The 25,000-nt window shown below is 46.2% G+C and overlaps 1 protein-coding gene across 2 annotated transcripts in view; it reads right to left on the minus strand.

The window, feature by feature from the left end:
* Window positions 1-25,000, minus strand: part of LOC106566328 (RNA-binding protein 10) — a 49,063-nt gene that overhangs the window by 16,787 nt on the left and 7,276 nt on the right. For both annotated transcript variants that reach the window (XM_045692796.1, XM_045692795.1), the window contains exons 4-11: window positions 22,900-23,079; window positions 22,632-22,707; window positions 20,189-20,262; window positions 12,640-12,726; window positions 12,492-12,552; window positions 11,326-11,499; window positions 2,622-2,782; window positions 76-173 (exon numbers count right to left, since the gene is read on the minus strand). In XM_045692796.1, coding sequence (XP_045548752.1) covers window positions 76-173; window positions 2,622-2,782; window positions 11,326-11,499; window positions 12,492-12,552; window positions 12,640-12,726; window positions 20,189-20,262; window positions 22,632-22,707; window positions 22,900-23,079 — 911 coding nt within the window. The remainder of the gene's footprint in view (window positions 1-75; window positions 174-2,621; window positions 2,783-11,325; window positions 11,500-12,491; window positions 12,553-12,639; window positions 12,727-20,188; window positions 20,263-22,631; window positions 22,708-22,899; window positions 23,080-25,000) is intronic.

The following is a 25,000-nucleotide window of genomic DNA, read 5'->3' on the forward strand; positions in this document are numbered from 1 at the left end:
AGGCTTCAACTGTGTCTGGGAAACAGGCCCAAAATATATCTTAGTTCACAATGGCAGTGGTGTCTCTGTGTGTACCGTTTGGACCCCTTCGCGAACTCGACAGAGATGGCCTTCCCGTTTATAGAGAGAGCTGGCTGTAAGGCCTGGAGGATCTGGAGCAGCTGAGACGCTTCCTGCAACACACGGACGGACGCAGACACACACACACAGTGTGAAACAATTGTATAGTAGACAGCTGTAGGTATCTCCTCACCACTACAGTAGACAGCTGTAGGTATCTCCTCACCACTATAGTAGACAGCTGTAGGTATCTCCTCACCACTACAGTAGACAGCTGTAGGTATCTCCTCACCACTACAGTAGACAGCTGTAGGTATCTCCTCACCACTATAGTAGACAGCTGTAGGTATCTCCTCACCACTACAGTAGACAGCTGTAGGTATCTCCTCACCACTATAGTAGACAGCTGTAGGTATCTCCTCACCACTACAGTAGACAGCTGTAGGTATCTCCTCACCACTACAGTAGGTATCTCCTCACCACTATAGTAGACAGCTGTAGGTATCTCCTCACCACTACAGTAGGTATCTCCTCACCACTACAGTAGACAGCTGTAGGTATCTCCTCACCACTATAGTAGGTATCTCCTCACCACTACAGTAGACAGCTGTAGGTATCTCCTCACCACTACAGTAGACAGCTGTAGGTATCTCCTCACCACTATAGTAGACAGCTGTAGGTATCTCCTCACCACTATAGTAGACAGCTGTAGGTATCTCCTCACCACTACAGTAGACAGCTGTAGGTATCTCCTCACCACTATAGTAGACAGCTGTAGGTATCTCCTCACCACTACAGTAGACAGCTGTAGGTATCTCCTCACCACTATAGTAGACAGCTGTAGGTATCTCCTCACCACTACAGTAGACAGCTGTAGGTAACTCCTCACCACTACAGTAGGTATCTCCTCACCACTATAGTAGACAGCTGTAGGTATCTCCTCACCACTACAGTAGGTATCTCCTCACAACTACAGTAGACAGCTGTAGGTATCTCCTCACCACTATAGTAGGTATCTCCTCACCACTACAGTAGACAGCTGTAGGTATCTCCTCACCACTACAGTAGACAGCTGTAGGTATCTCCTCACCACTATAGTAGACAGCTGTAGGTATCTCCTCACCACTATAGTAGACAGCTGTAGGTATCTCCCCACCACTACAGTAGACAGCTGTAGGTATCTCCTCACCACTACAGTAGGTATCGCCTCACCACTACAGTAGACAGCTGTAGGTATCTCCTCAACACTACAGTAGGTATCACCTAACCACTACAGTAGACAGCTGTAGGTATCTCCACACCACTATAGTAGACAGCTGTAGGTATCTCCTCACCACTACAGTAGGTACCTCCTCACCACTATAGTAGACAGCTGTAGGTATCTCCTCACCACTACAGTAGACAGTTGTAAGTATCTCCTCACCACTACAGTAGACAGCAGTAGGTATCTCCTCACCACTACAGTAGACAGCTGTAGGTATCTCCTCACCACTACAGTAGGTATCTCCTCACCACTACAGTAGACAGCTGTAGGTATCTCCTCACCACTACAGTAGACCGCTGTAGGTATCTCCTCACCACTACAGTAGGTATCTCCTCACCACTATAGTAGACAGCTGTAGGTATCTCCTCACCACTACAGTAGACAGCTGTAGGTATCTCCTCACCACTATAGTAGACAGCTGTAGGTATCTCCTCACCACTATAGTAGACAGCAGTAGGTATCTCCTCACCACAATAGTAGACAGCTGTAGGTATCTCCTCACCACAATAGTAGACAGCTGTAGGTATCTCCTCACCACTATAGTAGACAGCTGTAGGTATCTCCCCACCACTATAGTAGACAGCTGTAGGTATCTCCCCACCACTATAGTAGACAGCTGTAGGTATCTCCTCACCACTATAGTAGACAGCTGTAGGCATCTCCTCACCACTATAGTAGACAGCTGTAGGTATCTCCCCACCACTACAGTAGACAGCTGTAGGTATCTCCTCACCACTACAGTAGGTATCTCCTCACCACTACAGTAGACAGCTGTAGGTATCTCCTCACCACTATAGTAGACAGCTGTAGGTATCTCCTCACCACTATAGTAGGTATCTCCTCACCACTACAGTAGACAGCTGTAGGTATCTCCTCACCACTACAGTAGACAGCTGTAGGTATCGCCTCACCACTACAGTAGACAGCTGTAGGTATCTCCTCACCACTACAGTAGACAGCTGTAGGTATCTCCTCACCACTACAGTAGACAGCAGTAGGTATCTCCTCACCACTACAGTAGACAGCAGTAGGTATCTCCTCACCACTACAGTAGACAGCAGTAGGTATCTCCTCACCACTACAGTACACAGCAGTAGGTATCTCCTCACCACAATAGTAGACAGCTGTAGGTATCTCCTCACCACTATAGTAGACAGCTGTAGGTATCTCCTCACCACTATAGTAGACAGCTGTAGGTATCTCCTCACCACTACAGTAGACAGCTGTAGGTATCTCCTCACCACTATAGTAGACAGCTGTAGGTATCTCCTCACCACTACAGTAGGTATCTCCTCACCACTATAGTAGACAGCTGTAGGAAAGCGAAGCCACGGTTGAGTTGTGTCTGTTTGTCTTTGATCAGTCGAACATTAGAAGGCGACAGAGTAGCGAAGGGAGCCAGAGTAGACAGGATGGACTCCAGGGAGGTATGGGGACCCAGGTTCCTCAGGATCAGAGCTGGAGAGAAGAGAGAGAACATTAGAAGGGAGCCAGAGTAGACAGGATGGACTCCAGAGAGGAATGGGGACCTCAGGATCAGAGCTGGAGGTGGGAGAGATTGATGAATTGATGTACTGATTGATGCATGAATTGATGTATGTATTGATTGATGTATGTATTGATGTACTGATGTATTGATGTAATGATTGATGTATTTATGTATTGATGTATTTATTGACGAAATTGATGCATTGCTATATGTATTGATAGATGGATGTATTAATAGATGTATTGGTTGATTGATGTATTTATTGACATATTTATGTATTGATAGATGTTATTGCTAGATGTGTTGATGTATTGATTGATGTATGTATTGATTGACGTATTGATGTATGTATTGATTGATGTATGTATTGATGTATGTATTGATTGATGTATGTATTGATTGACGTATTGATGTATGTATTGATTGATGTATGTATTGATTGACGTATTGATGTATGTATTTATTGATGTATGTATTGATTGATGTATTTATTGATTCATGTATTGATTGATATATTGATGAATTGATTGACAAATGTATTGATGTATTGATTGATGTATTTCTTGATGTATTACTTGAAGCATTGATAGATTAATTGATTGATATATGTATTGACAGATTGATAGATTTATTGATTGATGTAAACTCAGCAAAAAAAGAAATGTCCCTATTTCAAGGCCCTCTTTCAAAGATAATTTGTAAAAATCAAAATAACTTCACAGATCTTCATTGTAAAGGGTTTAAACACTGTTTCCCATGCTTGTTCAATGAACCATAAACAATTAATAAACATGCACCTGTGGAGCGGTCGTTAATTAAGACACGAACAGCTTACAGACGGTAGGCAATTAAGGTCACAGTTATGAAAACTTAGGACACTAAAGAGGCCTTTCTACTGACTCTGAAAAACACCAAAAGAAAGATGCCCAGGGTTCCTGCTCATCTGCGTGAACGTGCCATAGGCATGCTGCAAGGAGGCATGAGGACTGCAGATGTGGCCAGGGAAATAAATTGCAATGTCCGTACTGTGAGACACCTAACACAGCGCTACAGGGAGACAGGACGGACAGCTGATCGTCCTCACAGTGGCAGACCTACGTGTAACAACACCTGTACAGGATCGGTACATCCAAACATCATACCAGCGGGACAGGTACAGGATGGCAACAACAACTGCCCGAGTTACATCAGGAACGCACAATCCCTCCATCAGTGCTCAGACTGTCCACAATAGGCTGAGAGAGGCTGGACTGAGGGCTTGTAGGCCTGTTATGCAGGTCCTCACCAGACATCTCCGGCAACAACGTCACCTATGGGCAGAAACCCGCTGTCGCTGGACCAGACAGGACTGGCAAAAGTGCTCTTCACTGACGAGTCGCGGTTTTGTCTCACCAGGGGTGATGGTCGGATTCACATTTATCGTCGAAGGAATGAGCGTTACACCGAGGCCTGTACTCTGGAGCGGGATCGATTTGGAGGTGGAGGGTCCGTCATGGTCTGGGGCGGTGTGTCACAGCATCATCGGACTGAGCTTGTTGTCATTGCAGGCAATCTCAACGCTGTGCGTTACAGGGAAGACATCCTCCTCCCTCATGTGGTACCCTTCCTGCAGGCTCATCCTGACATGACCCTCCAGCGTGACAATGCCACCAGCCATACTGCTTGTTCTGTGTGTGATTTCCTGCAAGACAGGAATGTCAGTGTTCTGCCATGGCCAGCGAAGAGCCCAGATCTCAATCCCATTGAGCACGTCTGGGACCTGTTGGATCGGAGGGTGAGGGCTTGGGCCATTCCCCCCAGAAATGTCTGGGAACTTGCAGGTGCCTTGGTGGAAGTATGGGGTAACATCTCACAGGAATAATTGGCATATCTGGTGCAGTCCATGAGGAGGAGATGCACTGCAGTACTTAATGCAGCTGGTGGCCACACCAGATACTGACTGTTACTTTTGATTTTGACCCCCTCCCCCTTTGTTCAGGGACACATTATTCCATTTCTGTTAGTCACATGACTGTGGAACTTGTTCAGTTTATGTCTCAGTTGTTGAATCTTGTTATGTTCATCCAAATATTTACACGTGTTCAGTTTGCTGAAAATAAACGCAGTTGACAGTGAGGACGTTTCTTTTTTGCTGAGTTTATGTATTGATTGATGTATTGATATATTGATTGATGTATTGATATATTGATTGATGTATTGATTGATGCATGTATTGATGTATTGATTGGTGTATTGATGTATTGATTGATGTATATTTATGTACGCGTTGATGTATTGATTGATGTATGGATGTATTGATTGATGTATTGATTGACGTATGTATTGATAGATGTATTAGCTCTGCAACTTTGAATCCAAATCAGGAAGCCCATAGTGGCTAGCTCATCCAGTTCTATTGACTCTTGTCACCATGGATACTGCTGTTGTTTTCAAATCTCACAGAGGACTTGGACTTGTTAAGCGTACGAAGCCTGATGTCTAAACTGGACTGTCTGGATGTCTGGGTGCATGACACCGGCCCAGATGTTCTGGTATCCTCAGAGACCTGGCTGTATCTGGATGTATGACACCGGCCCAGACGTTCTGGTATCCTCAGAGACCTGGCTGATTATGGATGCATGACACCGGCCCAGATGTTCTGGTATTCTCAGAGACCTGGCTGATTATGGATGCATGACACCGGCCCAGATGTTCTGGTATTCTCAGAGACCTGGCTGATTATGGGTGCATGACACCGGCCCAGACGTTCTGGTATCCTCAGAGACCTGGCTGTATCTGGGTGCATGACACCCAGAGAATACCAGAACGTCTGGGCCGGTGTCATGCATCGCTATTTTCAGGTCTCTCCAGAGATGTTCGATCGGGTTCAAGTCCGGGCTCTGCCTGGGCCACTCAATGACATTCAGAGACTTGTCCCAAAGCCACTCCTGCTTGTCTTGGCTGTGTGCTTAGGGTCATTGTCCTGTTGGAAGGTGAACCTTCGCCCCAGTCTGAGGTCCTGAGCGCTCTGGAGCAGGTTTTCATCAAGGATCTCTCTGTACATTGCTCTGTTCATGCTGCCACCACCATGTTTCACAGTAGGGATGGTGCCAGGTTTCCTCCAGATGTGACGCTTGGCATTCAGGCCAAAGAATCTTGTTTCTCCTTTAGGTGCCTTTTGGCAAACACCAAGCGGCTGTCATGTGCCTTTTACTGAGGAGTGGCTTCCGTCTGGCCACTCTACCATAAAGGCCTGATTTTGTGGAGTGCTGCAGAGATGGTTGTCCTTCTGGAAGGTTCTCCCATCTCCACAGAGGAACTCTGGAGCTCTTTCAGAGTGACCATTGGGTTCTTGGTCACCTCCCTGACCAAGGCCCTTCTTCCCCGATTTCTCAGTTTGGCCGGGCAGTCAGCTCTAGGAAGAGTCTTGGTGGTTCCAAACTTCTTCCATTTAAGAATGATGGAGGCCAATGTTTTTTACATTTACGTCATTTAGCAGATGCTCTTATCCAGAGCGACTTACAAATTGGTGCATTCACCTTATGATATGTGTTCTTGGGGACCTTCAATGCTGCAGAAATGTTTTGGTACCCTTCCCCTGATCTGTGCCTCGACACAATCCTGTCTCGGAGCTCTATGGACAATTCCTTCAACCTCATGGCTTGGTTTTTGCTCTGACATGCACTGTCAACTGTGGGACCTTTTATATAGACATGTGTGTGCCTTTCCAAATCATGTCACATCAATTGAATTTACCACAAGTGGATCAATTTCAAGTCTCATACCAAAGGGTCTAAATACTTATGTAAATAAGGTATCTGTCTTAATTTTTTATACATTTGCAAAAAAAAAAAAAAAACGCATAACTTTGTCTTTATGCGGTATTGTGTGTAGATTGAGGATTTTTTAAAATTTAATCCATTTTAGAATAAGGCTGTAAAGGGTGTGAATACTTTCCAAATGCACCGTATGTAATGAGAGAGCAGCATTCTCTCGTGTTTAACTACGCAGCACTCATGCAGAAACGTACTATGTATCTATCCTCATTAATTCAATTTAGACTTACAAATGAACAAACCCAGCCTCAGGCTTGAATAACACTGGATGGGCCCATTCCGTCTCCACAGAGTTGATTCTGCTTTTAGTTGTTTTGTGTCCTATATGTGGAACAACCTACACAGCTCTGAAATGAGAGGTTCTGGTACTCCTTGGTCAGTTCAGAGTAATGACCAGAGACCTCTACGTTGATAAATGGGGCTGGTTTTCTTAGTGTGTATGTTTGATGTATTTATGGAGGGCTCATCTGAAAAAAGACACCAGTCTCAGACACCAGACACCAGTCTCATAACATGTATGGATTTATTTATGTATTGATGCATTGCTTGATGGATTGATGTATTGACTGATGTATTGATTGATGTATGTATTGACTGATATGTTGATAGATGTACTGATGTATTGATTAATAGATTGACGCAGTACGAGATAATTAGATCCAACACAAAAAGAGAATTACTTGACACGTTGGAAATTATTAACCAAAACATTTTGCAAATTGGAATGTTACCTGGCCCTAAACAGAGAGTACACAGTGGCTGAATACCTGACCACCGTGACTGACCCAAAATTAAGGAAAGCTTTGACTATGTATAGATTCAGTGAGCATAGCCTTGCTATTGAGAAAGGCCACTGTAGGCAGACCTGGCTCTCAAGAGAAGACAGGCTATGTGCACACTGCCCACAAAATGAGGTGGAAACTGAGCTGCACTTCCTAACCTCCTGCCAAATGGTTGACCATTTCAGAGACACATATTTCCCTCAGATTACACAGATCCACAAAGAAAGAAGCAAATCACATTGATAAACCCCTATATAGACTAGGTGATATACCAGTGTGCCATCACTGCAGCAAGATGTGTAACCTCTTGCCCTATGAAAAGTGGCACCATTGTAAATACAACACACACACATACATACATATACACACACACACACACACACACACACACACATACATACATACACACACACATACATACATACATACATACATACATATACACACTGAACAAAAATATAAAACACAACATGCAACAACTTCAACGATTTACCTGAGTTACAGTTCATATAAGGAAATCAGTCAATTTAAATAAATAAATTAGGCCTTAATCTATGGATTTCACATGACAGGGCATAGGCCCACGCACTGGGGAACCAGGCCTAGCCAATCAGAATGAGCTTTTACCCACAAAAGGCTTTTATTACAGACAGAAATACTCCTCAGTTTCATCAGCTGGTCTCAGACGATCCCGCAGGTGAAGAAGCCGGATGTGGAGGTCCTGGGCTGGTGTGGTTACACGTGGTTTGCGGTTGTGAAGCTGGTTGGAAGTACTGCCAAATTCTCTAAAACGATGTTGGAGGCGGCTTATGGTAGAGAAAGGAACATTAAATTATCTGGCAACACCTCTGGACATTACTGCAGTCAGCATGCCAATTGCACCAACACAAGGTGCACCTGTGTAACGATCATGCTGTTTAATCAGCTTCTTGATATGCCACACCTGTCAGGTGAATGGAATATTTTGGCAAAGAAGAAATGCTCACGAACAGGGATGTAAAAAAAAAATCTCTGTGCACAAAATTTGAGAAGAATAAGCTTTTTGTGCATATGGACAACTTTCTGGGATGTTTTATTTCAGCTCATGAAACATGGGACCAACACTTTACATGTTGTGTTAATATTTTTGTTCAGTGTATATCATTCTACATAAGTATTCACACCCCTGAGTCAATACTTTGTAGAAGCACCTTTGGCAGCAATTACAGCTGTGAGTCATCCTGGGTAAATCTCTAAGAACTTTCCACACCTCGATTGTGCAACATTTGCCCATTAATTCTTTTCAAAAATGTTTCAAGCTCTGTCAAATTGGTTGTTGATCATTGCTAGACAACCGTTTTCAGGTCTCGCCATAGAATTTCAAGTAGATTTAAGTCAAAACTGTAACTCAGCCACTCAGGAACATTCACTGTCTACTTGGTAAGCAAGTCTATATTTGGCCTTGTGTTTTAGGTTGTTGTACTGCTGAAAGGTGAATTAATCTCCCAGTGTCTAGTGGAAAGCAGACCAGGTTTTCCTCTAGGATTTTCCCTGTGCTTAGCTGCATTCTTTTTATGCCGATGACAAGCATACCCATAACATGATGCAGACACCACCATGCTCTCTAATCCTTAATGATGACAAGCATACCCATAAAATGATGCAGACACCACCATGCTTGAAAATATATAGTGGTACTCGGTCATGTGTTGTGTTGAATTTGCCCCAAACATAACACTTTGTATTCTGGACATAAAGTTAATTTCTTTGCCATCATTTTTACAGTTTTACTTTAGTGCCTTATTGCCAACAGGATGTACGTTTTGGAATATTTTTATTCTGTATAGGCTTCGTTCTTTTCACTCTGTCATTCAGGTTAGTATTGTGGAGTAACTACAGCTAAGCTGCTAACGTTAGCCATCAAGCTAACAAACAGGATGCATTCAGGTTAGTATTGTGGAGTAACTACAGCTAAGCTGCTAACGTTAGCCATCAAGCTAACAAACAGGATGCATTCAGGTTAGTATTGTGGAGTAACTACAGCTAAGTTGCTAATGTTAGCCATCAAGCTAACAAACAGGATGCATTCAGGTTAGTATTGTGGAGTAACTACAGCTAAGCTGCTAACATTAGCCATCAAGCTAACAAACAGGATGCATTCAGGTTAGAATTCTGGAGTAACTACAGCTAAACTGCTAACGTTAGCCATCAAGCTAACGAAGTTAGCCCCAGATGAGTTTTCCAATGGAGTCCTCTTTGTCTGGAGAAGTAAATGAATGGTTCCAGCGCTTTATCTTCTACGCTTTGTTTGGGGACAAACTGGATCCCTCAGAGTTCCAATGCGTCGATTGTTTGCTTGCCCAGGAAACTGGTGAAAACGCAATGTTTACCTTTTCTATGCCGGTGGCTGGATGGCTTTTGCGCTTGTCGTTATGCGACTGGCCAGTGTTGCCCAGGGGAGCCATCTCCTACCTCTCCTCCCAGTGTTGCCCAGGGGAGCCATCTCCTACCTCTCCTCCCCTGTCTGATAGCGGAGTCGAAGGAGCACAGCAAGAGGAGCATGGCAATCAACGATGGTCGCATGCAACGAGCCGTGGAAGCCGAAGACAGCGGCTTCCCTCAAAGCAGTCTACACTCCCAACGAGAGGCCTGAGCGGATACAAACAACGAATAGTTTCGCTGCCCTGGAGCCTGGTCTTCCTGCACCTTCATCGCTGGGGGGTACCTGCGGCTGCAGTGCCTACTCCTTCCCCTACGATTTCAGTCCCTGCTCTGGATCGAGCAGGGCTTCTCCATCTGTCGGAGGCCTTCCTGCCTTGGCAGGAACTAATGGAGATCCATAATAAACCCCAGGAAGAGTAGCTGCTGCCTTGGCAGGAACTAATGGGGATCCTTAATAAACCCCAGGAATAGTAGCTGCTGCCTTGGCAGGAACTAAAATGGGGATCCATAATAAACCCCAGGAAGAGTAGCTGCTGCCTTGGCAGGAACTAATGGGGATCCATAATAAACCCCAGGAAGAGTAGCTGCTGCCTTGGCAGGAACTAATGGGGATCCATGATAAACCCCAGGAAGAGTAGCTGCTGCCTTGGCAGGAACTAATGGGGATCCATAAACCCCAGGAAGAGTAGCTGCTGCCTTGGCAGGAACTAATGGGGATCCATAATAAACCCCAGGAAGAGTAGCTGCTGCCTTGGCAGGAACTAATGGGGATCCATAATAAATCCCAGGAAGAGTAGCTGCTGCCTTGGCAGGAACTAATGGGGATCCATAATAAACCCCAGGAAGAGAGGCTGCTGCCTTGACAGGAACTAATGGGGATCCATAATAAACCCCAGGAAGAGTAGCTGCTGCCTTGACAGGAACTAATGGGGATCCATTATAAATACAAATCCATCCTAAGTTTTCTCCTAACATAGCCGTTAAACTCTGTAACTGTTTTAAAGTCACCATTGGCCTCATGGTGAAATCCCTGAGTGGTTTCCTTCTTCTCCGGCAACTGAGTTAGGAAGGACACCTACATCTTTGTAATATTTTTTTATTTAACCCTTATTTTACCAAGTAAGTTGACTGAGAACATATTCTCTTTATAGCAACGACCTGGGGAATAGTTACATGGGAGAAGAGGGGGGGGTGAATGAGCCAATTGTAAGCTTTGTAGTAACTGGGTGTATTGATACAGCATCCAAAGTGTAATTAATAACTTCACCATGCTCAAAGGGATATTCAAATGTCTGTTTTTTTTTTTTTTTGCGAGGCATTGGAAAACCTCCCTGATCTTAATTCCACTGTGACATTATGGGGGTATTGTGCGTAGGCCAGTGACACAAAATGTAAATGTATTTCACTTGCTTTGTAAAACATATATACGTTTCCCATGCCGATAATGAATTGATTTAATAAATATATTGAGAGTAAAGATAGAGTTAGACTCACTGTCGTTGGCCACCTCAGGCTGTTGTGTGTCAGTTGCCACAGCGTTGGTGAGGGCAGTAGAGGTGGCAGCAGCAGGCTGGTAAAGGGCAGGGAGGGGCAATAAGCCCTGGGCACCATCCTTCTGATGCCCACCCAGGGGTAACTCCCTGAGCTGGGGCAGTTTCAGCTCTGCCTCTGGAGGTAAGACACAGAGTGAGATATCTGCCTGGAGGCAGCCCATTGGCTGGGGGCCATTTTACAACAATTCTATTGGTTCAATTTCGCTCAATCAAATCAAGCCAAATCAAGCCCACACAGCAAATTCTCCAAATCAACACCGACAGTGTTACATTTAACACCGGTCCAGTGTCTATACAGGTCCACACTTTTCAGCAGAAATATTACACGTTTTCGGTGCGGCCTTCTGGACACCCCTGCTTTTCAGTGTTAAATTAACACACTGCTTAGTGTAAAACCTTGTTTGCATATTTCCCAGAATGCCTTGCCTTGTGAGTGAATTGTAAAGTTACCAGCCAAGACTGTAGTTGTTAGTGACAGAGACATGGTTATTGCAGTCATCCATTTTCACTCCTGTGGCCTTCACCAAGTGAGATCCTAAGCGGAAAAATATAAAAATCTAACTTTATTCGTCACGCGCTTCGTAAATTTAAAAAAATGAAATAAAATAGAACAATTAAAAAACAATAACAACTTTTGGCCCCCTGTCGCCAACGCCTGGCCTAGAGGACCTAAACTGGAACAACCATTTCAGTAACGGGTGAAACATGTCCAAGTAACAGATTTAATTCGTTTAATTCGTTTAGATTTTTTTATTTCAGTAGCATAAGATTGTTTTTGCATGTACATTAATTAATCATAGATATTGAAAAAAAAACCTTTTTTTTTTTACAAAAATCAACCTGCAATAGAGCATGCTGGGAAATATGAAAATGATGGGTGTGGTTTTGGTTCAACACTGGTTATTAACAACAACCCTGGGGTTGTTTTACACCAATGAGTGTTCATTTAATACCTGAATCAACACTGGAACTGTTACACTAGGTAACACTGGACAATTTGCTGTGCATTTCCGTATTTTAAATGATTTTAAGTAGTATTTAAACCTAGGCCTGTTTTATACTAACCCCAGCTGTGTGTAATTTAGCTGAACTACAATATATATTTACCTGATTTGGGAACACCACACTTGAAGCACTTCTCTCTCCTCTTGAAGTTCTGAACCCCACACTGTTAGAACAGCAACAGAGATAGTCAGTACCAAGCTACACACACACACAAACCAAACCACGCATGCACGTGGGGAGGACCTTTTACCTTGTTACAGAGCCAGTCCTCGTTGGCCCGTGGTTTAGGTTCACTGTAGTGCATAGACACCCTCTGGTCTAGGACAGACAGAACCATCTGAGAGAGAGGAAGGAGAAAAAGAGAGAGAAGGGGGGAGAGAGGGATGGAGAGAAAAAGACAGAGGGTGGGGAACAAAGATTGATTATTATAGATAGGTGGGTGACATGCTAGAGAGAGAGAGGACCCAACTCACAAGATTAAGGCAGAGAGAGAGAGAGAGAGAGAGAGAGAGAGAGAGAGAGAGAGAGAGAGAGAGACAGAGAGAATAATTGAGGTCAAAAGAAAGAGGACAACAGAGAAATGTAACCTTCAGCTCGAAGGAAATTGGGACGGACGGAGAACTGTGTGAATGTAGACCGGCCTCCCTGACAGCCGTGTGAATGTAGACCGGCCTCCCTGACAGCCGTGTGAATGTAGACCGGCCTCCCTGCGTTAGCCAGCCTGACAAGGGGGGACCCTGGTCTCAGCGTTAGCCAGCCTGACAAGGGGGGACCCTGGTCTCAGCGTTAGCCAGCCTGACAAGGGGGGACCCTGGTCTCAGCGTTAGCCAGCCTGACAAGGGGGGACCCTGGTCTCAGCGTTAGCCAGCCTGACAAGGGGGGACCCTGGTCTCAGCGTTAGCCAGCCTGACAAGGGGGGACCCTGGTCTCAGCGTTTAGCCAGCCTGACAAGGGGGGACCCTGGTCTCAGCCTTTAGCCAGCCTGACAAGGGGGGACCCTGGTCTCAGCCTTTAGCCAGCCTGACAAGGGGGGACCCTGGTCTCAGCCTTTAGCCAGCCTGACAAGGGGGGACCCTGGTCTCAGCCTTTAGCCAGCCTGACAAGGGGGGGACCCTGGTCTCAGCCTTTAGCCAGCCTGACAAGGGGGGACCCTGGTCTCAGCCTTTAGCCAGCCTGACAAGGGGGGACCCTGGTCTCAGCCTTTAGCCAGCCTGACAAGGGGGGACCCTGGTCTCAGCCTTTAGCCAGCCTGACAAGGGGACCCTGGTCTCAGCCTTTAGCCAGCCTGACAAGGGGACCCTGGTCTCAGCGTTAGATAGCCTGACAAGGGGACCCTGGTTCCAGCGTTAGATAGCCTGACAAGGGGGGACCCTGGTCTCAGCGTTAGCCAGCCTGACAAGGGGGGACCCTGGTCTCAGCGTTAGCCAGCCTGACAAGGGGGGACCCTGGTCCCAGCCTTTAGCCAGCCTGACAAGGAGATCAGAGTGAGCAGCAGAGGGGACAGCAGGTCGTCATGTCATAATGTGCTTAGTAGTCCATTGTTTCTCTTCATGTCATCCAGTTATAGAAGGGAAGACACCCATGGCTCCACCTCTCCTGAACCCCCCCCACATTCACCCCCCCTCCCCCAGAGAGAAGGATGGAGCGAGGGGGGATAGAGCGAGGGGGGAAAGAGAGAGGGATAGAGCGAGGGGGGGAAGAGAGAGGGATAGAGCGACGGGGGAAAGAGCGAGGGGGAAAGAGCAAGGGGTAAAGAGAGAGGGATAGAGCGAGGGGAAAGAGCGAGGGGTGGAAAGAGAGAGGGATAGAGCGAGGGGGAAAGAAAGAGGGATAGAGCGAGGGGGGAAAGAGAGTGGGATAGAGCGAGGGGGAAAGAGAGAGGGATAGAGCGAGGGGGGAAAGAGAGAGGGATAGAGCGAGGGGGAAAGAGAGGGATAGAGCGAGGGGGAAAGAGAGGGATAGAGCGAGGGGGGAGAGAGAGGGATAGAGCGAGGGGGGAAGAGAGAGGATAGAGCGAGGGGGAAAGAGAGCGAGGGGAAAGAGCAAGGGGGGAAAGAGAGAGGGATAGAGCGAGGGGAAAGAGCGAGGGGTGGAAAGAGAGAGGGATAGAGCGAGGGGGAAAGAGAGGGATAGAGCGAGGGGGAAAGAGAGTGGGATAGAGCGAGGGGGAAAGAGAGAGGGATAGAGCGAGGGGGAAAGAGAGAGGATAGAGCGAGGGGGAAGAGAGAGGGATAGAGCGAGGGGGAGAGAGAGGGATAGAGCGAGGGGGAGAGAGAGGGATAGAGCGAGGGGTGGAAAAAGAGGGATAGAGCGAGGGGGAAAGAAAGGGATAGAGCGAGGGGGGAAGAGAGAGGGATAGAGCGAGGGGGGAAGAGAGAGGGATAGAGCGAGGGGGAGAAGAGAGAGAGGGATAGAGCGAGGGGGAAAGAGAGAGGGATAGAGCAAGGGGGAAAGAGAGAGGGATAGAGCGAGGGGGAAAGAGAGAGGGATAGAGCGAGGGGGAAAGAGAGAGGGATAGAGCGAGGGGGAAAGAGAGAGGGATAGAGCGAGGGGAAAGAGAGAGGGATAGAGCGAGGGGGAAAGAGAGAGGGATAGAGCGAGGGGAAAGAGAGAGGGATAGAGCGAGGGGTGGAAAGAGAGAAGGATAGAGCGAGGGGGAAAGAGAGGGATAGAGCGAGGGGGAAGAGAGAGAGGATAGAGCGAGGGGGGAAAGAGAGAGGGATAGAGCGAGGGGGAAAAGAGAGAGGGATAGAGCGAGGGGGGAAAGAGAGGGGATAGAGCGAGGGGAAAGAGAGAGGGATAGAGCGAGGGGGGAAAGAGAGAGGGATAGAGCGAGGGGTGGAAAGAGAGAGGGATAGAGCGAGGGGGAGAGAGAGGGATAGAGCGAGGGGGAAAGAGAGGGATAGAGCGAGGGGGAAAGAGAGAGGGATAGAGCGAGGGGGAGAGAGCGAGGGGAAAGAGCGAGGGGGTAAAGAGAGAGGGATAGAGCGAGGGGAAAGAGCGAGGGGAAAAGAGAGGGATAGAGCGAGGGGGAAAGAGAGAGGGATAGAGCGAGGGGAAAGAGAGAGGATAGAGCGAGGGGAAAGAGAGAGGGATAGAGCGAGGGGGAAAGAGAGAGGGATAGAGCGAGGGGGAAAGAGAGAGGGATAGAGCGAGGGGGGAAAGAGAGAGGGATAGAGCGAGGGGAAAGGAGAGAGGGATAGAGCGAGGGGGGAAAGAGAGAGGGATAGAGCGAGGGGGAAGAGAGAGGGATAGAGCGAGGGGGGAAGAGAGAGGGATAGAGCGAGGGGGAAAAGAGAGGGATAGAGCGAGGGGGAAAGAGAGGGATAGAGCGAGGGGGAAAGAGAGAGAGGATAGAGCGAGGGGGAAAAGAGAGGGATAGAGCGAGGGGGGAAAGAGAGAGGGATAGAGCGAGGGGGGAAAGAGAGAGGGATAGAGCGAGGGGGAAAGAGAGAGGGATAGAGCGAGGGGGAAAGAGAGAAGGATAGAGCGAGGGGGAAAGAGAGAGGGATAGAGCGAGGGGTGGAAAAGAGAGGGATAGAGCGAGGGGGAGAGAGAGGGATAGAGCGAGGGGGGAAAGAGAGAGAGGATAGAGCGAGGGGGGAAAGAGAGAGAGGGATAGAGCGAGGGGTGGAGAGAGAGGGATAGAGCGAGGGGTGGAGAGAGGGATAGAGCGAGGGGTGGAGAGAGGGATAGAGCGAGGGGGGAGAGAGAGAGGATAGAGCGAGGGGGAGAGAGAGGGATAGAGCGAGGGGGGGAGAGAGGGATAGAGCGAGGAGGGAAGAGAGGGATAGAGCGAGGGGGGAAGAGAGGGATAGAGCGAGGGAGGAAGAGAGGGATAGAGCGAGGGGGAAAGAGAGGGATAGAGCGAGGGGGGAAGAGAGAGGGATAGAGCGAGGGGTGGAAAGAGAGAGGGATAGAGCGAGGGGGGAAGAGAGAGGGATAGAGCGAGGGGGAAGAGAGAGGGATAGAGCGAGGGGTGGGAAAGAGAGGGATAGAGCGAGTGTAGTAGGGTTTTGAAGTCCTCTGAAAGAAGGTAAAAAAGAGAGTGAGGAGAGAGAGTGGAAAGTGTCTGATGTGCATTGGTGTGTCAAGACAGTTATTCTACAGACCACATCAGCATCTGTTATACCACAGACCACATCAGCATCAGTTATACCACATCAGCATCCGTTATACCACATCAGCATCAGTTATACCACAGACCACATCAGTTATACCACAGACCACATCAGCATCAGTTATACCACAGACCTCACCCGTTATACCACAGACCACACCAGCATCAGTTATACCACAGACCACATCAGTTATACCACAGACCACATCAGTTATACCACAGACCACATCAGCATCAGTTATACCACACCAGCATCAGTTATACCACAGACCACACCAGCATCAGTTATACCACAGACCACATCAGCATCAGTTATATTACAGACCACACCAGCATCAGTTATACCACAGACCACACCAGCATCAGTTACACCACATCAGCATCAGTTATACCACATCAGCATCAGTTATACCACAGACCACATCAGTTATACCACAGACCACATCAGCATCAGTTATACCACAGACCACATCAGCATCAGTTATACCACAGACCACACCAGTTATACCACAGACCAAACCAGCATCAGTTATACCACAGTCCACATCAGTTATACCACAAACCACATCAGCATCAGTTATACCACACCAGCATCAGTTATACCACAGACCACATCAGTTATACCACAGACCACATAAGTTATACCACAGACCACATCAGCATCAGTTATACCACAGACCACATCAGCATCAGTTATACCACAACAGCATCAGTTATACCACAGACCACATCAGTTATACCACAGACCACACCAGTTATACCACACCAGCATCAGTTATAACACACCAGCATCAGTTATACCACAGACCACATCAGTTATACCACAGACCACATCAGTTATACCACAGACCACATCAGTTATACCACAGACCACATCAGCATCAGTTATACCACACCAGCATCAGTTATACCACAGACCACATCAGTTATACCACAGACCACATAAGTTATACCACAGACCACATCAGCATCAGTTATACCACAGACCACATCAGCATCAGTTATACCACAACAGCATCAGTTATACCACAGACCACATCAGTTATACCACAGACCACACCAGTTATACCACAGACCACATCAGCATCAGTTATAACACACCAGCATCAGTTATACCACAGACCACATCAGTTATACCACAGACCACATCAGTTATACCACAGACCACATCAGTTATACCACAGACCACATCAGCATCAGTTATACCACACCAGCATCAGTTATACCACAGACCACATCAGTTATACCACAGACCAGATCAGTTATACCACAGACCACATCAGTTATACCACAGACCACACCAGCATCAGTTATACCACAGACCACACCAGCATCAGTTATACCACAGAACACATCAGCATCAGTTATACCACAGACCACACCAGCATCAGTTACACCACATCAGCATTAGTTATACCACATCAGCATCAGTTATACCACAGACCACATCAGTTATACCACAGACCACATCAGCATCAGTTATATCACAGACCACACCAGCATCAGTTATACCACAGACCACATCAGCATCAGTTATACCACAACAGCATCAGTTATACCACAGACCACATCAGTTATACCACAGACCACACCAGTTATACCACAGACCACACCAGTTATACCACAGACCACATCAGCATCAGTTATAACACACCAGCATCAGTTATACCACAGACCACATCAGTTATACCACAGACCACATCAGTTATACCACAGACCACATCAGTTATACCACAGACCACAGACCACACCAGCATCCATTATACCACAGACCACATCAGTTATACCTCAGACCACATAAGCATCAGTTATAGTACAGACCACACCAGCATCAGTTATACCACAGACCACATCAGCATCAGTTATAGCACAGACCACATCAGCATCAGTTATACCACATCAGCATCAGTTATACCACATCAGCATCAGTTATATTACAGACCACATCAGCATCAGTTATACCACAGACCACATCAGTTATACCACATCAGCATCAGTTATACCACAGACCACATCAGTTATACCACAGACCACATCAGTTATACCACAGACCACATCAGCATCAGTTATACCACAGACCACATCAGCATCAGTTATAACACATCAGCATCAGTTATACCACATCAGCATCAGTTATACCACATCAGCATCAGTTATACTACAGACCACATCAGCATCAGTTATACCACAGACCACATCAGCATCAGTTATACCACATCAGCATCAGTTATACCACAGACCACATCAGCATCAGTTATACCACAGGCCACATCAGCATCAGTTATACCACAGACCACATCAGCATCAGTTATACCACAGACCACATCAGCATCAGTTATACCACAGACCACATCAGCATCAGTTATACCACAGACCACATCAGTTATACCACAGACCACATCAGCATCAGTTATACCACAGACCACACCAGTTATACCACAGACCACATCAGTTATACCACAGACCACACCAGCATCAGTTATACCACATCAGCTATACCACAGACCACACCAGCATCAGTTATACCACATCAGCATCAGTTATACCACAGACCACATCAGCATCAGTTATACCACAGACCACATCAGCATCAGTTATACCACAGACCACACCAGCATCAGTTATACCACAGACCACACCAGCATCAGTTATACCACAGACCACATCAGCATCAGTTATACCACAGATCACATCAGCATCAGTTATACCACATCAGCATCAGTTATACCACATCAGCATCAGTTATACCACATCAGCATCAGTTATACCACAGACCACATCAGTTATACCACAGACCACACCAGCATCAGTTATACCACAGACCACACCAGCATCAGTTATACCACAGACCACATCAGCATCAGTTATACCACAGATCACATCAGCATCAGTTATACCACATCAGCATCAGTTATACCACATCAGCATCAGTTATACCACATCAGCATCAGTTATACCACATCAGCATCAGTTATGCCACAGACCACACCAGCATCAGTTATACCACAGACCACACCAGCATCAGTTATACCACAGACCACACCAGCATCAGTTATACCACAGACCACATCAGCATCAGTTATACCACATCAGCATCAGTTATACCACATCAGCATCAGTTATACCACACCAGCATCATTTATACCACAGACCACACCAGCATCAGTTATACCACACCAGCATCAGTTATACCACAGACCACACCAGCATCAGTTATACCACACCAGCATCAGTTATACCACAGACCACATCAGCATCAGTTATACCACAGACCACATCAGCATCAGGTATACCACAGACCACATCAGCATCAGTTATACCACATCAGCATCAGCTATACCACAGACCACATCAGCATCAGTTATACCACAGACCACACCAGCATCAGTTATACCACACCAGCATCAGTTATACCACAGACCACACCAGCATCAGCTATACCACAGACCACATCAGCATCAGGTATACCACAGACCACATCAGCATCAGTTATACCACATCAGCATCAGTTATACCACATCAGCATCAGCTATACCACAGACCACATCAGCATCAGTTATACCACAGACATTAATCAGCATCAGAAAACACAGGAGTGTGTGTGTTTGTGTCTCAGTGTGTGTGTGTGTGTGTGTGTGTGTGTGTGTGTGTGTGTGTGTGTGTGTGTGTGTAGAGTGACCTGATTGGTCTCCATCCAGCGGCAGGCCTCCTGTATGTGATTAAACTCCACGAAGGCGAATCCACGGCTCTGACCTGGTCACCACGCCAACCAGCCAGCGCCATGGCAACCCAACAACAACAACAACATAACAACGCAGTGTCGGGTTAGTGCTTTAGAGAGAGGAGAGAGGAGAGAAGAGAGAGAGGGGGAGAGAGAGGAGAGAGAGGGGAGAGAGAGGAGGGAGAGGAGAGAGAGAGCGAGAGGAGGGAGAGGAGAGAGAGAGCGAGGAGAGAGAGGAGGGAGAGAGAGAGGAGGGAGGAGTGAGAGGAGAGAGAGAGGAGGGAGGAGAGAGAGGGGAGAGAGGGGAGAGAGAGAGGGGAGAGAGAGGGGAGGGAGAGAGCAAGGAGGGAGAGAGCGAGAGGAGGGAGAGAGCGAGAGGAGGGGAGGAGGGGAGAGGAGGGAGATGGGAGGGAGAGGAAATAGGAGTGAGAGGCGAAAGAGAGGAGAGAGAGAGGAGGGAGAGAAAGCGAGAGGAGGGAGAGGGTGTGTTGCTGCTACACTGGACAGGTAACTTTTAACTGGTGTAAGGTATTTATTTACTATTACCTGGTGTGAGATCTATATACTATTACCTGGTGTGAGGTATTTATGTAGTATTACCTGGTGTGAGGTATTTATGTACTTTTACCTGGTGTGAGGTATTTATGTAGTATTACCTGGTGTGAGGTATTTATGTACTATTACCTGGTGTGAGGTATTTATGTACTATTACCTGGTGTGAGGTATTTATGTACTATTACCTGGTGTGAGGTATTTATGTACTATTACCTGGTATGATGTATTTATGTACTATTACCTGGTGTGAGGTATTTATGTACTATTACCTGGTGTGAGGTATTTATGTAGTATTACCTGGTGTGAGGTATTTATGTAGTATTACCTGGTGTGAGATCTATATACTATTACCTGGTGTGAGGTATTTATGTACTATTACCTAGTGTGAGTTATTTATGTACTATTACCTGGTGTGAGGTATTTATGTACTATTACCTGGTGTGAGGTATTTATGTACTATTACCTGGTGTGAGGTATTTATGTACTATTACCTGGTGTGAGGTATATATACTATTACCTAGTGTGAGGTATTTATATACTATTACCTGGTGTGAGGTATTTATGTACTATTACCTGGTGTGAGGTATTTACGTTATATTACCTGGTATGAGGTATTTATGTAGTATTACCTGGTGTGAGGTATTTATGTAGTATTACCTGGTGTGAGATCTATATACTATTACCTGGTGTGAGTTATTTATGTACTATTACCTGGTGTGAGGTATTTATGTAGTATTACCTGGTGTGAGGTATGTATGTACTATTACCTGGTGTGAGATATTTATGTACTATTACCTGGCGTGAGATCTATATACTATTACCTGGTGTGAGGTATTTATGTAGTATTACCTGGTCTGAGGTATTTATGTTCTATTACCTGGTGTGAGGTATTTATGTAGTATTACCTGGTGTGAGGTATTATGTACTATTACCTGGTGTGAGGTATGTATGTACTATTACCTGGTGTGAGATCTATGTATTACCTGGTGTGAGGTATTTATGTAGTATTACCTGGTGTGAGATATGTATGTACTATTACCTGGTGTGAGGTATTTATGTACTATTACCTGGTGTGAGGTATTTATGTAGTATTACCTGGTGTGAGATATGTATGTACCATTATCCATTGAAGTCTTGAAAATAGAACCAGAATACAATCTTAAAATGACTATCCACAGTGTCCCTGCCTGCCAGCCCCCAATGTCCCTGCCAGCCCCCAATGTCTTAGGCAATTGTGTGGATTCAATATGAGCGGCGGATAAGCTAGTGGTTGATTTGGGATTGGGCAAGAGAGAGGTAGAAATAGATGTGGCCACTTCACTTTGAGTCTGATCTGTAAACTCAGAGGAACAAACACACATCAGCTCCTCTATGCTTTGAGGTGGAAGAGAACAGCAGTGGAATATGTCATATTTGGCAGTGAACGGAGAATTGAGGGGTGGGGGGGTGGAGGAGAAAGAGTGGTCAGCCAGTCAGAGCAATGAAATAAAAGGAGAGAGAGAGAGAGAGAGAGAGAGAGAGAGAGAGAGAGTGAGAGAGAGAAGGGAGAATATGGGAGAGGAGAGAGAGAGAGAGAAATAGAGAGAGAGGGGAGAATATGGGAGAGGAGAGAGAGAGAGAGAGAGAGAGAGAGAGAGAGAGAGAGAGAGAGAGAGAGAGAGAGAGAGAGAGAGAGAAAGAGAGGAAGGAGAGAGAGAGGAAGGAGAAAGAGGAGGAGAAAGAGGAAGGAGAAAGAGAGAGAGAGGAAGGAAGGAGAGAGAGAATAGGGGAGAGAAGAGAGGAGAACGAGGGGAAAGAAAGAGAGAGAGGGGGAGAGAGAGAGATGAGATCAGTATGTCAGTCTCACCTGAAGACTTGTTTGTCATCAGGCGAATCATAACCTCTGTTGTGTCAATCCCCTGGTCCTGAAGCTGGGCACGGATCTACACACACACGCACACGCACACGCACACACGCGACACACACACACACACACACACACACACACACACACACACACACACACACACACACACACACACACACACACACACACACACACACACACACACACACCTCAATGATAGCACACATAAACCACATTTCATCATTTGGACACACACACACACACACACCTCGTTGGCAGTAGCATTGGGTGGCAGCATGCGTAACATGATGATGTTGGAAGGTCTCTGGTTGAAGTCCAGGAGGTCTGGTCTGTAGTCCATCTGAACCGGGTGCTCTATACAGGAAGAGGAGGATGAGCTGGGATCTGGACCCCCACGGTCCTCACCGGGACAACCCATGGAGAAACCCTATGGAGATAGAAGTACCACAGTCATAGGTTACTTCTACTGCAGTCACTACTACGGGGCTGGTAATATTACCGTAAAACCAACGGTTAGTTATTAAAAATAAAAAAACAGACATCCCTTATTTACATAATTATTCAGACCCTTTGCGATGAGACTCTGTTAACGGAATTTTATATCTTAATGTTAATTATTATCAATCAATAAGCCTTGACTAATCCCCAGGGTTTGTAAGACACTGGGTTTAAGAATAATTAGGCAAGGACTCAGCTTTTCTGCAAAAGGTTCATTCGGCTTTATTCATGAGAACGTTCTGGAGGTCCAAATAACAAAACATCATTATATCCAGTCTCCTCATTTACGCACACTCCTCCACACACAAACCGTAGTTAACCTACGCACATACATACACACAAATATTAGATGTATGTTTCACGCCCCGGATTTCTCACAACCGTTAATCACTATCCAACGCTGCCTGTTCTTTTCCCCAGAGATTAGAGAAACCTTGGGGGTACCTCCCCGGTTTTCTCCAAAGTCTCTCCATGTTTCTAAGTCGGGTAAAACAGAAGTCTACTGTTAATCACTACCTCCCTGCTACTAAAACACCCCTGCTTAAAAAAAACACACACATTTTGTCCCGGCCTTCTACTAGACCTTATGGGTCTAACCATTCAGTACATTAATTATTCATTATCCATGCTAAATAACTACTAATTAATAATGGATTATTGATTCATTTACCTTTATTAGATAATTCTCTTATCAGACTCTAAATTGAGTTCAGGTGCATCCTGTTTCTATTGATCATGCTTGAGATGTTTCTACAACTTTATTGGAGTCCACCTGTGGTAAATTCAATTGATTGGACATGATTTGGAAAGGCAAACACCTGTCTATTACATTTACATTACATTTAAGTCATTTAGCAGACGCTCTTATCCAGAGCGACTTACAAATTGGTGCATTCACCTTATGATATCCAGTGGAACAACCACTTTACAATAGTGCATCTAAATATTTTAGGGGGGGGGGTTAGAAGGATTACTTTATCCTATCCTAGGTATTCCTTAAAGAGGTGGGGTTTCAGGTGTCTCCGGAAGGTGGTGATTGACTCCAATGTCCTGGCATCGTGAGGGAGCATGTTCCACCATTGGGGTGCCAGAGCAGCGAACAGTTTTGACTGGGCTGAGCGGGAACTGTGCTTCCTCAGAGGTAGAGGGGCCGCAGGCCAGAGGTGGATGAACGCAGTGCCCTTGTTTGGGTGTAGGGCCTGATCAGAGCCTGAAGGTATGGAGGTGCCGTTCCCTTCACAGCTCCGTAGGCAATCACCATGGTCTTGTAGCGGATGCGAGCTTCAACTGGAAGCCAGTGGAGAGAGCGGAGGAGCGGGGTGACGTGAGAATATATATATATAAGAATATATATAAAAATATATAAAAATATATCTATATAAGGTTCCACAGTTAACAGTGCATGTCAGAGCAAAAACCAAGCCATGAGGTCTAAGGAATTGTCCGTAGAGCTCCGAGATAGGATTGTGTCGAGGCACAGATCTGGGGAAGGGTACCAAAACATTTCTGCAGCATTGAAGGTCCCCAAGAACATAGTGGCCTCCATCATTCTTAAATGGAAGAAGTTTGTAACCACCAAGACTCTTCCTAGAGCTGGCCGCCTGGCCAAACTGAGCAATCGGGGAAGAAGAGCCTTGGTCAGGGAGGTGACCAAGAACACGATGGTCACTCTGACAGAGTTCTAGAGTTCCTCTGTGGAGATGGGAGAACCTTCCAGAAGGACAACCATCTCTGCAGCACTCGACCAATCAGGCCTTTATGGTAGAGTGGCCTTTTACTCCTCAGTAAAAGGCACATGACAGCCCGCTTGGAGTTTGCCAAAAGGCATCTAAATGACTCTCAGATGATGA

Source organism: Salmo salar, chromosome ssa13 (genome assembly GCF_905237065.1).
Source record: "Salmo salar chromosome ssa13, Ssal_v3.1, whole genome shotgun sequence".
Lineage (NCBI taxonomy): Eukaryota > Metazoa > Chordata > Actinopteri > Salmoniformes > Salmonidae > Salmo > Salmo salar.